At 43.2% G+C, this 14,704-nt stretch overlaps 1 protein-coding gene across 1 annotated transcript in view; it reads right to left on the reverse strand.

Moving 5' to 3' along the window:
• Positions 1 to 14,704, reverse strand: part of ITK (IL2 inducible T cell kinase) — a 30,725-nt gene that overhangs the window by 6,006 nt on the left and 10,015 nt on the right. The window contains exons 2-13 of the mRNA XM_051793929.1: positions 10,980 to 11,084; positions 9,373 to 9,454; positions 7,595 to 7,723; positions 7,079 to 7,119; positions 6,573 to 6,724; positions 6,062 to 6,127; positions 5,828 to 5,882; positions 3,671 to 3,750; positions 2,887 to 3,023; positions 2,057 to 2,131; positions 1,207 to 1,378; positions 296 to 512 (exon numbers count right to left, since the gene is read on the reverse strand). Coding sequence (XP_051649889.1) covers positions 296 to 512; positions 1,207 to 1,378; positions 2,057 to 2,131; positions 2,887 to 3,023; positions 3,671 to 3,750; positions 5,828 to 5,882; positions 6,062 to 6,127; positions 6,573 to 6,724; positions 7,079 to 7,119; positions 7,595 to 7,723; positions 9,373 to 9,454; positions 10,980 to 11,084 — 1,311 coding nt within the window. The remainder of the gene's footprint in view (positions 1 to 295; positions 513 to 1,206; positions 1,379 to 2,056; positions 2,132 to 2,886; positions 3,024 to 3,670; positions 3,751 to 5,827; positions 5,883 to 6,061; positions 6,128 to 6,572; positions 6,725 to 7,078; positions 7,120 to 7,594; positions 7,724 to 9,372; positions 9,455 to 10,979; positions 11,085 to 14,704) is intronic.

Consider the following 14,704-nt stretch of genomic DNA (forward strand, 5'->3'; position numbering starts at 1 on the left):
AGTACCCAGGAACTGTGGCTCTTGGGAAGCAAAAGAGTCCACTCAGGAAGGAAGAAAAACTTTATAGCCTTGTTTCTTCTCTCCCAAACACAATTAAGGGAAATAGATTAATCAGCAATCCAGGGGTTGGGGTTTTTTTTCCCCTAAAGTATTGGTACTGCTTCTGCAATAAGGGCAGATACAGGATCCCCTGTAAATACATAGGAGGAGTGTGGAAGCTGAAATTAAGGAAGGAAGAAAGCACAGGAAAACATCCACCCAGAGCAAAGAAAAAGTCTATGTGGGACCAACATACCAGGTCTCTGTGGATGACAGAGTTTTGTTCCAGATAAGTCATTCCTTCACACACATCTTGGCACATCCCCAGCAGGGTTTCCTTTGAAAAAGTGCCCCGCTGGCTCCTGAGGTAGTCGGACAAGCAGCCATTCTCCATGAACTCAAACACCAGGCATATGGGAGTGTTCTCAAAGCACACGCCATAAAGCTGGACTAGCTTGGGGTGAGACAGCTTCCTGTGGGATAGGGAGGGAAGGTGGAAAAGAATAGGCTCAGTGCCTTCTATTCTTACAGCAACTGGTTAATACACAGCTCCATGTGCCACCGTGCTGCACCCTGCTCTCTGCAAAGAGAGCTCTGCACATGGGTAGACCAAGTCTAATGTTAAGTAGGTCTAAGTATCATCCCTTTTCAATGGTAATGGTCACCAAAAGACTTTTCTGCATGGAAAAATCATACAATCAAACAAAAACAAAATCAATTTCTGTTTGCTTTGAAGGGAGGGAAATGCAACAAATACAAATAAAGTCAATAAAACCAAAGAGGATATAGTCAGTTGTGCAAAGCAAAAAAATTTTTACAGGTAAAGATTTTCAATAAAATTTCCCTCAAATTGTAAGATATTTCTCCATCTAATTATTTTTGACAAAAACCACTTTGCTTTCCAAAATGCACTATCAATGAACCCTGCCTTCTTCAGCAGCAGAGATCTGGAAGAACATTCTGGATATTGATAGACTTTGAAGCACAATAATTCACCTACACTTTGAATTGCCTTCCTTTGTAGCTGCCAGAGCTCACCTGCCTCTACTATTTAGATACATAGCAGATAATCAAAGTTTGAATTCCCCATTCATATTCCTGGCAACACTTTAGTTCAATCTTACAAATCCGACAGTGGCTGATTTTCTTGGTGAATCTGCTACTTACATCAAGACTTTAGCTTCCTCAATGAAATCCTCTTCAGACATTGCTCCCTCACGGATGGTCTTTATGGCTACTTTTGTCTTGTCCAGCAAGTAGCCAAGGTAGACCACCCCAAACTGACCACTGCCAATCTCCTGCACACGGGTGATCTCAGAGGCATTAATGACCAATTTTCCTGTTGATTGTAAGGGGGAAAGAGTAAGGATTGAGCAGTAGGATGTCAAACAAAAAGCTTTTGTGGGAGATGGGACGTGGTGTGAGACTTTCTGTCTCTCCCTCAAATTGCCTGTCTGACCTTTGATAGCTCATTTGATTAGCCCATGCTGCAGGTCATGTTCAAGAGTAGGAACAACAACATCCCCTTTTACCCCTCCTTTGTCTTGTCTATCCAGTTCTTCAGGAAGGATTGTTTCTGCCATACATATGTGCACTACTGAGCACAACATGGGGTTTGAGTTTCTTTGATGTCTCCAAGAATTACAATAAGGATGATACCAGCAAAAATTCTGTTGACAACAATACTCAAATGGAGGCATCTTTCAGGAGAGACTCAGCTTTCATCAAATTGTGCTGTGATCCCACTCTCATCCCCTTTGTTCAGCATTCATTTTAGTATTTAATGTTGACTTCATTGAGACCCTGGGATTCTCCCTCAAGGCCCTGCATTGTCGGGTCAGTCAGTTACCAATGGTAATGGCAAAGATGATAATCTAGTGAACAGTGCAGTTCTGGAGAAAGCTATTTATTATGGCTATGGTCACATGAATATTCATCAACATCCACGGGGATATGCAGGATCAGCCAGCTAACCAGGGAGGAATGTGATTCCCATGCAGTCATGAGGGTACCATACCATAGCTCAGCCCTGCAGTGATCGGGGCCTTCTTTCTCCACGAAGACACTGCATACCTGAGCCGAGTGACGAGACCTGGGGGACAGAGGGAAAGGGGGGTCCCAGTTATTGTCACAGCCATGGGCAGTGTGGCTGTCACTACCCCAGGAGGCAGTTTGGATACTCAAAGAAGGTTTATTGTATTGAGTTCTCAGCTCCACTTGAGGGCAGCTGAACTTCTGCTCAGACTGATTTCCTGCCTGTGAGAAGGAAGCCAATTCTGAGCAGTTTCAGCTTATTTTTCATTTTCGCTCTGTCAGCAAATGTGAGCTGTGAGTCTCTATTAATTCTGATGAATTTCCAAATTATACCTTTTATTTTTAGGGTATTTTTGAAGTCTAGGGTTTCCTGTAGGGATGGGAGTCTTTGGTGACTCCCATGTCTGGCTGTGGATCCTGGCCATGTCCCTGACTTTGTGTCAAATCAAGGTCCAGGGATATATCACCTCCAGGGCAAGAAGGCCCTGCTGTGTAATTCAAACAGGTAGCTTGGCCTGGCAGTGGTGATCCACTTCCAGGGCTCTCCATGGTATGTCATTATGGCATCTGTGTTGGCCACAGTCAGCCTTAGAAGGACAACTAGAGTGAAGATGTAATGCTAGAAGTGGAAACTGGCCTGAAATGGTCATTTTTCTGCCATCCAAGTGCCAGGATAAGTGGAAGAAGAGGTGATGCCATTTAGCACTTCATTGTGAGGACAGAGGGCTTGGGAGCCTTCCTTCACTCAAAACAGCCACCTGGCTGCACGGGGTAACCCAACAACTTCCCTGGTCAGCTTTGGCCTTCACTCACCTCCTGCGTTGTGCTGGTGGTAGTTGATGAGGTCAGGGATGCAGTCAAACACGTGCTTTTCTGCCAAGTAATACCGCTTGGGAAAGTCAGTTGTCTCATTGATGTGATAATGCTTTATAACAGGATTGTTGTCTGTGCTGAAAAGAGAGGAGGTTTTCTTTGAGGAAAACTAGGTTGCAGCACAAAGACAGGAATCTGGGGTATAAACAGAAGAGTAGTAAGTGAGAAAAGGGGAAAACCTTCCCCCGGAATGAATGGGAGAGGAGCAAGGAGTGAGTGCAGTTGCTAATTAAGTCTGTGTACTTGTATGTTTTCCTTTTCACTCATAGATGGTCTCATCTCTAGAAAGGCTGAGGTTTCCTGATAAGACAAGGTTAAGTATAAGTTTCTCCGCCTCTTCTTTGTGAAACAAAAGCTTCTGCCCCATTACTGAAACCCTTTCACTAATCTTGTGCTACCCACCTCTGATGAGTCCAGCACACAGTCCATGTTGATCCCATGGACACTTCAGCTGCAGGGACAATCTCATCAGAATTACAACCCCAGTGATGTCTAAGGCACTATTTATAGGCACATATTTAGATGCAGGGAGAAGTGGAGCCTTTAAAACACTTTGCAACTGGCAGCTGACTCTCTGCCTTTTTTGGAAGTGTTTTCCTCTATCATTTTCATGAGCCTTCTGCTCTCTCGTTATAATGCCAAAACAACTATACAGAGATTACACACTCACAGAAGCCGTTTCATTGATGTAATTGATGTGAAAAGCTGCTGAGCTCAGCTGTACCTTAATGCTTTGGTGAAAACAGAGACTGTGTACATGCCAGGCTGCCTCGAATCTCTCACCATGAAGGCGCCTTCCCTACCCTGGAACAGGAGCAAAGGAGAGAAAACCGGTTAGAGACATAATGGAAAAAAAGAAGCAGGCTGGGGGCAAAGCTGTGCTAATTTCAGCCCTGTCTACTGCTCAGTCATGAGGATGTGCTAAACGTGTAGGGAAAAAAAGAGCCTCAGCCCACTGACAGAGCTTGGGGTGTCCCACGCACAGCTCTGGTGGCTGCCCAGGGCCTGCAGGTAACCCCACTGGTGTCTCTTGGGTGCTCTGTGCTTTTAGCTCAGTTTCCTCTCAGAGCTCTCAGAGGAAATGAGACTCAGGCACTTGTGCTGAGTTCATGTGGCTGTGCCTCTCTGTCCCTCCAAGCCTCTCCTAGAAATTCTGAACCCATTGATTGCCTTCAACCCTATTTGACAGAACATGTGTTCAATGAAATGTGCATCCGAGTGGAAAGGCAAACCCCTCTGAGTGCTCTCTGTTGAGCAGCTACAGAATGAGAGCACAGTTTATCCAACACCAGAGAATCCATATGGGCGTGTATGAAAGATAATTTACCAACGTACCACAAATGGGAAAAGCTTGGACATGATGCTGCCCTTTCATAGGTACACCAGTCATCCAGTATCTAAACATAAATGTGTAGGAAAGCTTCCTGCACTTTGGCACTCACAGAATAATTTTCCTTTTTAGCTTTTTGTTATGATTGTTTTCTACTCATCTCAATGCTAACATGTCTCAGGCCATGATCCCGCAGGGCCAGACACTGATGGATCCGATGGCAGTGGAGGAGGTTTAACATAGTTTTGATAGAACTTGCTGCACTGGCCTATATATTGATAATAAAAACATGTTTTACTTCTGTTTGCAGATAAAGATGCTTTTCATCTGGCATCCCAAGTGCCTGATTATTTCATTCCCTCCTTTGCTTTACATGGTAGGTTTCCTCCATTTTATATGCCTTCTACTCACCCACAACACTTCATGGAAACCTAATGCACCAAGTGCACCCTCCCTTGGACCTCTTCCCACCTCCCCAGAGGACTGATCAGCTCCAGTATCTGCACAATGCAATATCCAGCACAGGGAAGCTCTGAAAAGGGTCTCTGTGCTGCTGTAGAAGCATCTATATCATGCACAGTGAGGGCTTCAGGACTCATTTCCCTGGCAAGTATCAAAGGTAGGCAAGTTTTGGTGACAGCATCCTGCCTGAGTTTCTTTAAGCTATATTTTTGTCCCTCTTTCTCACTTGACACCAAGCCTGGCCAAAGATCACTCTCAAGCTTGGCCACATTTTTTGGGGGAGCTGTGAGGGTTGCAAAGCTTTGAACCAGAAGCCTCTGCAGCCACATGGGGGTAGTTGCCATAGAAAAGTTGTGCTGGTAGGACCAAGAGGAAAAATAAGATTATTAAACCGTGTGTGGACATGTCCTGTAGTAGTTTATAGGAGCTAGAAGAATTTTTAAAACCACACAAAACTACTTTTATTTCCATAAAATACTGTCATTCCAAGCAACAACATCTATTTGGGGCACCTGTTAGCATAAGAGCTTATTTAAAAACTGAGGTTGTGTTTGTGTGGAAAATCTGAACAAGAAGGTTATTCTTTATATTTTCAATACAGTTTTCACTGGAAAGCTCTGGCTCAACTGAAAAATTAAAGATGTGTGCTCACATGCACTCAGACATACAAAACTAAAAACAAACTCCAAACCCATACTTTTGGCTTTTATCCAAAATATTTCAGCATGATTTCGCTTAAATTTTCAGAGAACTAATGGCATCCACAGGCCTCCTGCAGAGACTGAAAAGATGAGCTAATATCACAGTTTTCAATTGACACAGTGTTCTGAAGCAGTGTTTTCTACTAGCCGCAGCTATTGTGTGTGTTTGGCTAAAACAAGTTGGCACAGCTCTCTGCCCATGTTTGCTCAGCAAACATGGAGGTAAGGGGGTGGTGCTGGTGGTCCTTCATCTGACATCTCACACTAAGGCCAGTAATGCAGTAGGAACCCAGGGTTCAGCTCTCTTACACAGAGCAGCCCTTGCAGGCTTCATTTGTCATTAATTAATTAGTATTTCCCATCCACCTCATACATAACACTGGTTTACCTCATCCCTGAGGAGAGCTTCTGCTTTGCTTCTGCTGATGTTCTTGTTGTACCACCTGAAAACATCAGAAGACTCTGAGTCAGCGTTTCCAGGCTAGGAAGGTTTCTGCTGAAAAGCTGAATTGAGTGTCCCCAGGGCCAGTGCTGACATGTGGTCTGGAGTAGGGGCATTTGAGGCTTGGAGCTTCAAATCCAGGGCACTCAGAGGTACAAGAAAAACATAGGCACAACTTACTCATACATTTGCAGATTCTCGGGTGATTTTTCCACCAGGTAGCTGCTTGGCACGTAGCCTTCGTGCCTGTTGAGATGCAACACAGTGTGAGTGTGCTGACAGACAGGATTTTCTCTGCATCTGTAGGAGTCAGCCTTGAAAGATTTGCCTGCTCATTGCATGATAGCAGTGCTGGTTGTTATGTATTTAGCAGGGTTACTGGAGAAGAAAACAACTGATTGCACCTCTAAACTTCTGGGGAGTTTCACAATTTTTTCCCCTACGTGTATCACAGCAAATATCAGCCTGAGACAAGGACTGTTTATTTCTTTAAAATTCACTTTTCTCCAGCTACCTGAATACAAGCAACATTAAAGGGAAGACAGTTAACCTAAATAACCTTCCATCATTTTTTCCCTGTATGTTAGAAGATGCTTCGCAAAAGTCGAACAGGGGGCCAGCATGTGTGTTAATGGAAGAACAAATTGGATTTAGAAAGGATTTGTAAACTGGCTGTTGAAAAGAGACTTACCCATTCTTATCTTGAATCAGCCACCAATGTTCCTCAGAGCTGTCAATCACATAATATTCCTCGTTATATTGTAAAGTCAGCTCCTGTGGATTCTGGGCTTCATAGTCATATATGGCTATGACCAAGGCTTCCTTGGGGTATAGAAACAATTCCTGCACAAACAAGGCAAAAGGCTCATCATATTCATAAAAACCAATGGCATACTCTCTAAAATTATATTTTCCTGGCAGCACTGGTGTCCTCTGGGCTCAAAAGCCTCAAGGCTAGGAAAGCACTCCAGAGCATCTAGTGGGGTATGGTGGCAATGTGAGAATCTTTACCACTTTCAAACAATGAATTTCATATAAAAATTTCAGTTGCACAGAAAATGCCCAGGGAATGTTATCACAGGTGAAATTCTAGGTCACTGCACTGTGGTGAACCTTAATGAGGACACATCCCCTACAGGTAGTTAATCACACAGGACAGGACACTAAGGACAGCTTAACATGCCTCACTGCACTCACCCAGTTATCTTCAGGAGTGGGAGGAAGAGGCTTCTTTGAGGCTGAAATTAAATCAAGAAAGATAATTTGAAGTTGATCAGGACAAAACCAGTGGAGAAACCATCAATGTAAAGAATGGATACAAGTGATACAAACCCAGTGAATAGCAAGCCTTGGACTTTTAGAGCAAGACATGGCAGCTGCACCTACACAGTGAATCTCAGCCACACAGCAGGGGTTTGAAACTGGGGTTCAGATTGCTTAAGGAATCACCCAGACACAAGGCAAAAGTTTATTGGGAGAGGAATGATTTACCACTTATATGTGTTTTCGAGAGACAAAGTCAGGATTACTCTTGGCCACTGAAGCCACAGAGGAAATATGGTTAGAACAAAATAGGATGTCCTGCAGCAACATGTTTCTTGATGGAAATGTAACACCATATTTTTTGATGTTCTATACAAGACAGATTTGATCCTTCACTTTTGCTAGTAATAAGTATTTGCAAGGTCAGGATGGTCTTAACAAATCCCATACCATTTTTGGAGGGATCATACTCCACACAGCCAAGTGCCATCTTCTCTGTCTGAGCACAGCATCTCCACTTGCCATCTAACCAAAAATCTGGATGACACTTTGAAACCAAGCTGTTGTTGTTTCTAGTTTCTGGAAAACATTAGGGGAAGGAGAAGGAGGGAAATTAATTTATCTGCATCCACATCAGCCCTAAAAGACATCTAGAACTAAATGGAAATAATCTGTGCTTTAAAGAAACTTCTTATTCTTGTCAAACTAAGCTTTGGTGAACATTATCAACATCCTCCATTAAAGTCTTCCTTTCTGCCAGAAGGAGTGAATGGCACCATTGATGTGGAGGAACAGCCTCCCAGGTGGTGGTGGAGCCCTTATCTCTCTACTGTGGTAGAACAGAATCCTACCAGTATGACTCTCTTTAAAATGATAAAACACCAAAACCAGAGAAGGAAGGTCACATAAAAAGAAATAAAACCTTTCAGGCCATATATTGATGATTCCCAGCACACTTGCTATTTTGTGTTGGTGTTCAGAAGGAGCTGTACAAGCTGGCATTCACCAGCACTAAACATTTTTTGCACTTGTAAATACCAGTCTTCAATATCTGCACGAGTGATTAAAGTTCTTTTTTTAAACTCAGGCTCTCTATCTGTAATCATAACTTTCATGAACAGAAAAATTCTTCAGGCCTGTTTCAAGAGACTGTTCAAATTGTCCAAGGGAGGGGACAGTCTCAAAATGTTGAATGAGAAGAGGTGATGAAGTAGAAGCTTGGAGCAGGTGCATTCCAGAAGAGGAATAATTAGTTGAAAGAGTCAATTGCATGAACTTCATAACACCTCCATCAGGCCCAATGTTTTCAGAGGGAACAATACAGCAGCTCATGCTATAAAGCAGGAAAAAGCTGTGACAGAAGCCTGGTGCAGTTTCATGTAACTAAGTAACACCACCCTTACATCAAGCACTGTGCTTCGTGTCTGCCTGCAGTGGTTCAGTGCTGTGCCTTCGCTTCAGCACCACGGCAGCGAACCACAGCACAATTCAGGAGGGGAACAGGAAATGAAAGCTGCCCGCAGAAATGTTTCTTAATAGTCATGATTCTCTAAGAAGATTGTCATCAAACAAACAAACAAACAAATCTATTAATAAGAGGCAAAAAATCTTTCATGTAGAAAGGATTATTTAAAAAAATTAGCCGTAGTAAAATGCTTGTCTCTTGCTGAATAAGAAACCTCAAATTACAGAATCACAGGATGGTTCAGGTTGGAAAGGGACCACAGTGGCTCATCTGGGCAGGGTCATCCCAGAGCACAGGGCACAGGATTGTGTCCAGACTGTTCTGGAATTTCTCCTGTGAGGGAGATTCCACAGCCTCTCTGGGCAATCTGTTCCAGTCTTGGTCACTGCACAGGAACTGCACAGGAACTTCCTCATGTTCAGGTGGAACTTCCCATGTATCAGTTCTGCCCATCACCTCTTGTCCTATTGTTGGGCACCACTGAGCAGAGCCTGGCTCCAACCTCTTGTCACCCTCCCTTCAAACACTTACAGACATTGATAAGGCTCCCAAATAAAGCACTCCCTGTCCACATTTTCCACTGCTGCTGAAAACACACCCACCAAATTTACAAGCAATTTGAGTTTATAACGCATTACCACTTTGCCTGCTCAGATACAAGACATTGACTCCTCTTGCACATTTTCTCTGCATTATAGCTTGTGAAAAAACTGGTCAGACAAAAGTAACTTCAATGAGTAGGTGTGCACAGGGGTTTTATTACCTTCCTTCAGCGTGAAGACCCATCTCTGCCGGCTCTCACGGTTGGGTGCGAACACATAGAGTATGTAGCTATCGTGGACGATCTGGAGAGGGGAGTAAAGAAGGGAGCCAGCCATGAGAAGCAATCCCAGATACTCTGGGCACAATGGAGTCACCAAAGGAAACAGGCAGCAGCCCTCTTACCAACAAGTTACACACAAAATGATGATGTGGGGAAGTGGAGTGACAGGGCCTGTTCAGAAGCATCTCTTAAGCTCATCCACTTTTTGCTATTTAAAATGGAATGGAAATTCTTATCAAGAAAGAATTCTAGACAAGCACTGTTTTAGATCACTTTTATGCTGTTAAGAAATGCCTGTGAAATCAACAGAGATGGAGCAATTCCAGCCTGCAGAGGATTTAGCCCATTACTCACTGGCTGCAGTTTATCCTTCTAAAACTCCATTTCTCTGGGAAAATGGAGTTTTTTAGCAATTCCTTATGAGATACCTTCACTTGAGATCTAAGAGCCAAATTTTTTTGTGTGTCAGTATAAATCTCAAGCAACTCCCTGGAGATTATTTGAATACTATTGTTTTTCAATGTATTTAATATCTTTCAGTAGGTTTATAGAGGGGAAGTAAGAAGCTGGAGCAGATGAACAATGAGCAATCCAGAAGCCATTTTCATCAACTTCGCTTAATTACAAACAAACAAATGAGAGAAATACAGAAAGCTTGTGAAGTTTCAGACCAGGGAGTAAAATCATCACAAGAACGGAAATGAATCAGAAACTGAGTCAAATTACTATATTTGGGCCTAATATTTGATGTAATGCATAATCTACAGTTCTCTTTCAATGTTTAGCTCAGCAATTTCATGCCAAATGGGACCTGGGCTCATTGATTCACAAATGCTTTGAAAAACTTTGACCACTGTCTTTAAACAGAGGCTTCTACAAGACAGTAGCTGATTTTTAAAGTTTCTGCAGAGGTGTAGATAAGGCAATATTGATTACTGTCTAAAGAACAGAAAACATTTTCTATCTCAGTCTGAAGTCCTTGAAGAGTGATGCAGTTGCTTTGCATGCTACAGAGCAATAAAATAGAAAAAAGGGAGAAATAACTCCCACCAAAGTTACTCCTATTGATATTATTGTCAGGTCTGTATAATGTTTTGACAATCAAAGGCAGATTTCAAAATATGCAGTAAGCAGGTCTCCCAAAGATGTAGCCATGAGCATGAGCAGCTGCCCAAAATCACTCATTTCATGTGTATTCAGTTTCAGTACCACACAGCTAAAATGAACAAAATCCTGAGTGAATTCCCCATGTGAAAGATGTTTTGTTTCTGAACATGAGTCGGTGGGACAGCTGAATGTTGTGTTAAACATGGGATAGCATTCTATCTGATGATCCTTTCCAATTTAAAGCCAATGAGTGTAAGGGTTTATGGATCTTGTAGTGACACTCTGACTCCCCAGTTCAATTCCAACCTCAATCTGCTTTTTCTCCCTTCGTTGTTATTCACCCTGGTGTTGGGTTCATTAACAACTGCACTGTGAGGGAGAATTTTATTGAAATATATAGAAGTGATATCTCTATCAGTATGGTCAACAGACAGACTCACCTGGAAAGGGTATTTATACTGACAGGGAATGATGATGTCACTTTTCACAATTTCCACACATTTAATCCTGGAAAGTTCCACAGAACCCTTCAAAGTCCTTTTTTTCTAAAAGACAGAGAAAAGCACTTGGTTGGTGCTAATGATTGTGCATTAAGTGAATAATTAGACAAGACTGTCATGTCCGTGGGAGATTTAATTTTAATGGAGCAGAAGCAAATTAACTGATTATATAAGACATTTAAAAGTACAAAGCATCTCATATATGGCACCTTACATGTTTTGCTCATACTCATACATATATGCACATATATATACTTCACTTCAGTACAAGGATTCTTAGAGAACCAGTCAAAAACTTTGGTTGAAATTCAGCTTCTACTTTTTTTCTTCCAACAAAATGAAGTGCTCTTTTAACCGAAAAGGTCTGTTTTCCTTACATGTTTAGTTTACTAACACTACTCTTTCATACTGAAAAGATAGAAAACAATAAATAATTTATTAAAAAAAGTTTGAGTAATGAGCATTTCAAAACTATGCATTTTATCAAAGATGTACATTTTTACTGCATCTGTTTTCCAAAGACCACAACACTTTTCTGTTTTTGTTTTGTCCAGCTTTTCAGCTAAGAAAAAAATAACAGGAAATTTTGAAATAAATAATATCCTCAAAAACTTTCTCACAAAGCTCTTTTTCTGGCAGCCTCTGCTGTGTTATTATTCACCATATGCCAGATACCTTGATCACAGTATGGGCAGTTGGGAATGGGTATGAGAAGAAAAGACATCCAAATATCCCAGCTACCTCAGTACCTATTTCCTATGGGATTCTCACCCTACAGCTCCTTGGCCAGTGGCACTGAGCTTTTGCAAGAGAGGGGCGAGGTGATGCCTGCACACAGTGGGTGGGAGCGGAGCTGAGGCTCAGTATCTGATGCTTCTGCAGAATTCACTACACATGCATTTGCTCTTCAGAGGCAAGCTAACCAGCTGGGTTTCCTGTTTTGATTCATTTTCAGTAGGGATTAAACACTAGCTGTCTCCCAGCTCACTTTGGGACACCGTGACGGAAATCGGTGAGACCTAAGAACACCAACACACTGCAAACCGTCTGTTTTTCAAACACAGGTGACTGTCAGTGAACTTCAGCTGCTCCACTGTACCTGTCACAGGTTAACACTCAGAGACAGCAAGACTTCAGCAACCTTCTTACCCTCCCTTGGACCCCAACCCTTTGTGTCTTTCACTCCCCAGCTCCCTCTTGCCTCTTGCTCCCTCCATCATCACGACCCTGCAGCTCTGCCCCGCTGGCAGCAGCCATCCCCATCACTGTGCCAACCCCCACTGCTGCTCCTTTGCTATTTTACATCATCACATTCAGCCTAAAATGGGGAAGCAGCTGATGCCTCTGGAGATGGGGTGAGGTTTGCCACAGTGTACTGTCAAACAGCCTCGAAACAGAGAGGCCTCAAGGCTCCTCAAACCTCATTCTTGCATGACTGGCTGGGTGTTTTGCTTTTGTATACTTGGCCTTGAGGCAAGAGAAGGAAATTATTACAGTGTGGTCTCACATTGCTCTTGCTGAACTTTGCTTGTGCATTTGGGTCTTTGTATTTGGTTTTGCTCACAGTTTAAGCAGTGTCTCTGGATTTACTGCCAGGACTGTCTCCTGCAGACAACAACTGCCTGTGTAGGTCTCTCTGGGTCTCTCTCTTTTATATCATAAACCCAAGGCTTTAAAGCTCCACAAAATGGAAATACCTATTAACTCTCAAGAGTATTGGCAAGCCTTAGAAGACCTTATTGCACCCCATTTTCACCATCCATTTCCTTTCATTCTTATCTATTCACTTTTTTCTTTCAGACTTGGCTTCCTCTGTCTCTTCTCCAAAACCTCCTCTATCATTTGTTCCGCCCCTGGGACTTCTACCCTTTTGATGAGACACAAAGCCATTTATATCCTATAAAAACCTTCAATTTTGCTAGCATTGAACCCTCCTTCATCTTATTCCTTTGAAGTCCCGGGGTTTAACCACATGCATTCCTCCTCTGAGGCTCTAGGAAGCGATGCTGTGCCAGCCACAGGCTCTGCTCTTTCCCTGCAGACTGGTTTTTGTTGATACCTTTCTGGACTCTGATTAAAGACAGGGTCCAGCATTCTCAAGGAGCTTTGTGTAGTTGTCCTGTAGCTCTCATCACCTACTGTGTTCCTTTTAATCACATACTTCAGGAATGGAAGCTCCTCATAATCTGATGTTGCAGCACAATATCAGGGCGTATCTCACAGCCAGGACATTGCCCAGCAGATCCTCAGCAGATGGGACTCTGCTGATAAAAAGCAATTACAGTCCTGTAGAAGGACAAACAACTGGAATTACCACTCACAAATTAGAACCTGGGCTGGAAACTAAACATATCCCTGCTTTTGTAATGCTTGACTGCACTTTAATCCAACAAAAGTAACTGGGCCACTTGGAAGGGAAGGGAGAGGAAAAGCCTCTTAAAAATGGTTTCTGAAAAAACCTCAGAGACTTGTTCCTAAAAGGGTGAGACAAAACATGCTGACAGATCTCCATTTGTTGTTTTCAGTCTGCCCAGAGTGTAATTAGGTAGATGTTTTAGCTGGTTGGTCAGGAAAAACCTCAGTGGTCTTACTGCGTACCATGTGTAGAAAGATAACCAGGGCAGGCTGCTGTCCCATGAGGAGAAGCACATGTGCTGCAGATTAGCCCATCTCATTTTATTTCTTTTGGTCCATTATTTGCAATATGGCAATTCCAGGAAGGAGAGCTAACAGCTCTGAAGGGTTCACAAGCCATATTCATGGATGGCTTCACCTTTGGCACTTCATCTCCTCTTGCTACACAGCTCCAGCAGCTCCTTCACTGATTAATCCTTTAGTTTGTGTTTCCTGCAAAAACTAGATAACCCAAATGGTCCCTATTTGCCTTAGATACTGGGACAATTGGCCATGGGAAAATTGGCATAGCTCTGCCCTGCAACACAAGGAGGCATCTCACTGTGTTTGCTTGAGGAATAAGCTGCCTGGCATCTGTCACATGCTAAGACCAACCACCAACACTGCTACCCAACCATTCACAGCAGCTTTGCCTTCCAGCAAAATGTGTAACTTCTCACCAGCTCGTGGTTTGGGCAGGGGAAGGAGCGGGGACGTGGAGCTCATGGTGAGAGGGCAGGGGGCCGTCGGTGGCCGCTGCAGGTGACACAGATCGGCACGTAATGCCACTTCCTGACCACGGCTTCACAAATGCACCAGATCTTGTAAGATATGGGGCTGTGCAGTCTGAGGAATTTGCTGCTTTCAGGCTAACACTTTGCTCTTGCTATTTGTGAAGGACATTCGTGAAATGTTCTTGACCGAGCATTGAGGCTGAAAGGCTCTCGGTGGGTGATTAAAGGTTTTGCTGAACCCCACTGTGTTTATCAAAGGGCCCTGCCAAAAAATGTAGCCATCAGTTTTGGGAGCAGAGGGAAGGGAGGAAGGCCAAATGCCAGGGAGAGTTAAGGCAGGGGAAGGCAGAGCCTTATCTCAAGGAGCACAGGAGGAGACCCAAGGCAGCATTTTCTGGCAGGAAGGCAGCATGCCATGATTCATAAAGCTGGCTTCATTCCAAAGTTGCGTAACAACTTGTATTTTGCTTCCTTTGTGCTGATGAGGGGAAAACAAAGAAATCAAGATTTATGTGGCCCTAACCTCCTCGTCAGCAG

Source organism: Manacus candei, unplaced genomic scaffold, assembly GCF_025592945.1.
Source record: "Manacus candei isolate 608988 ecotype Guabito, Panama unplaced genomic scaffold, ASM2559294v1 h1tg000037l, whole genome shotgun sequence".
Lineage (NCBI taxonomy): Eukaryota > Metazoa > Chordata > Aves > Passeriformes > Pipridae > Manacus > Manacus candei.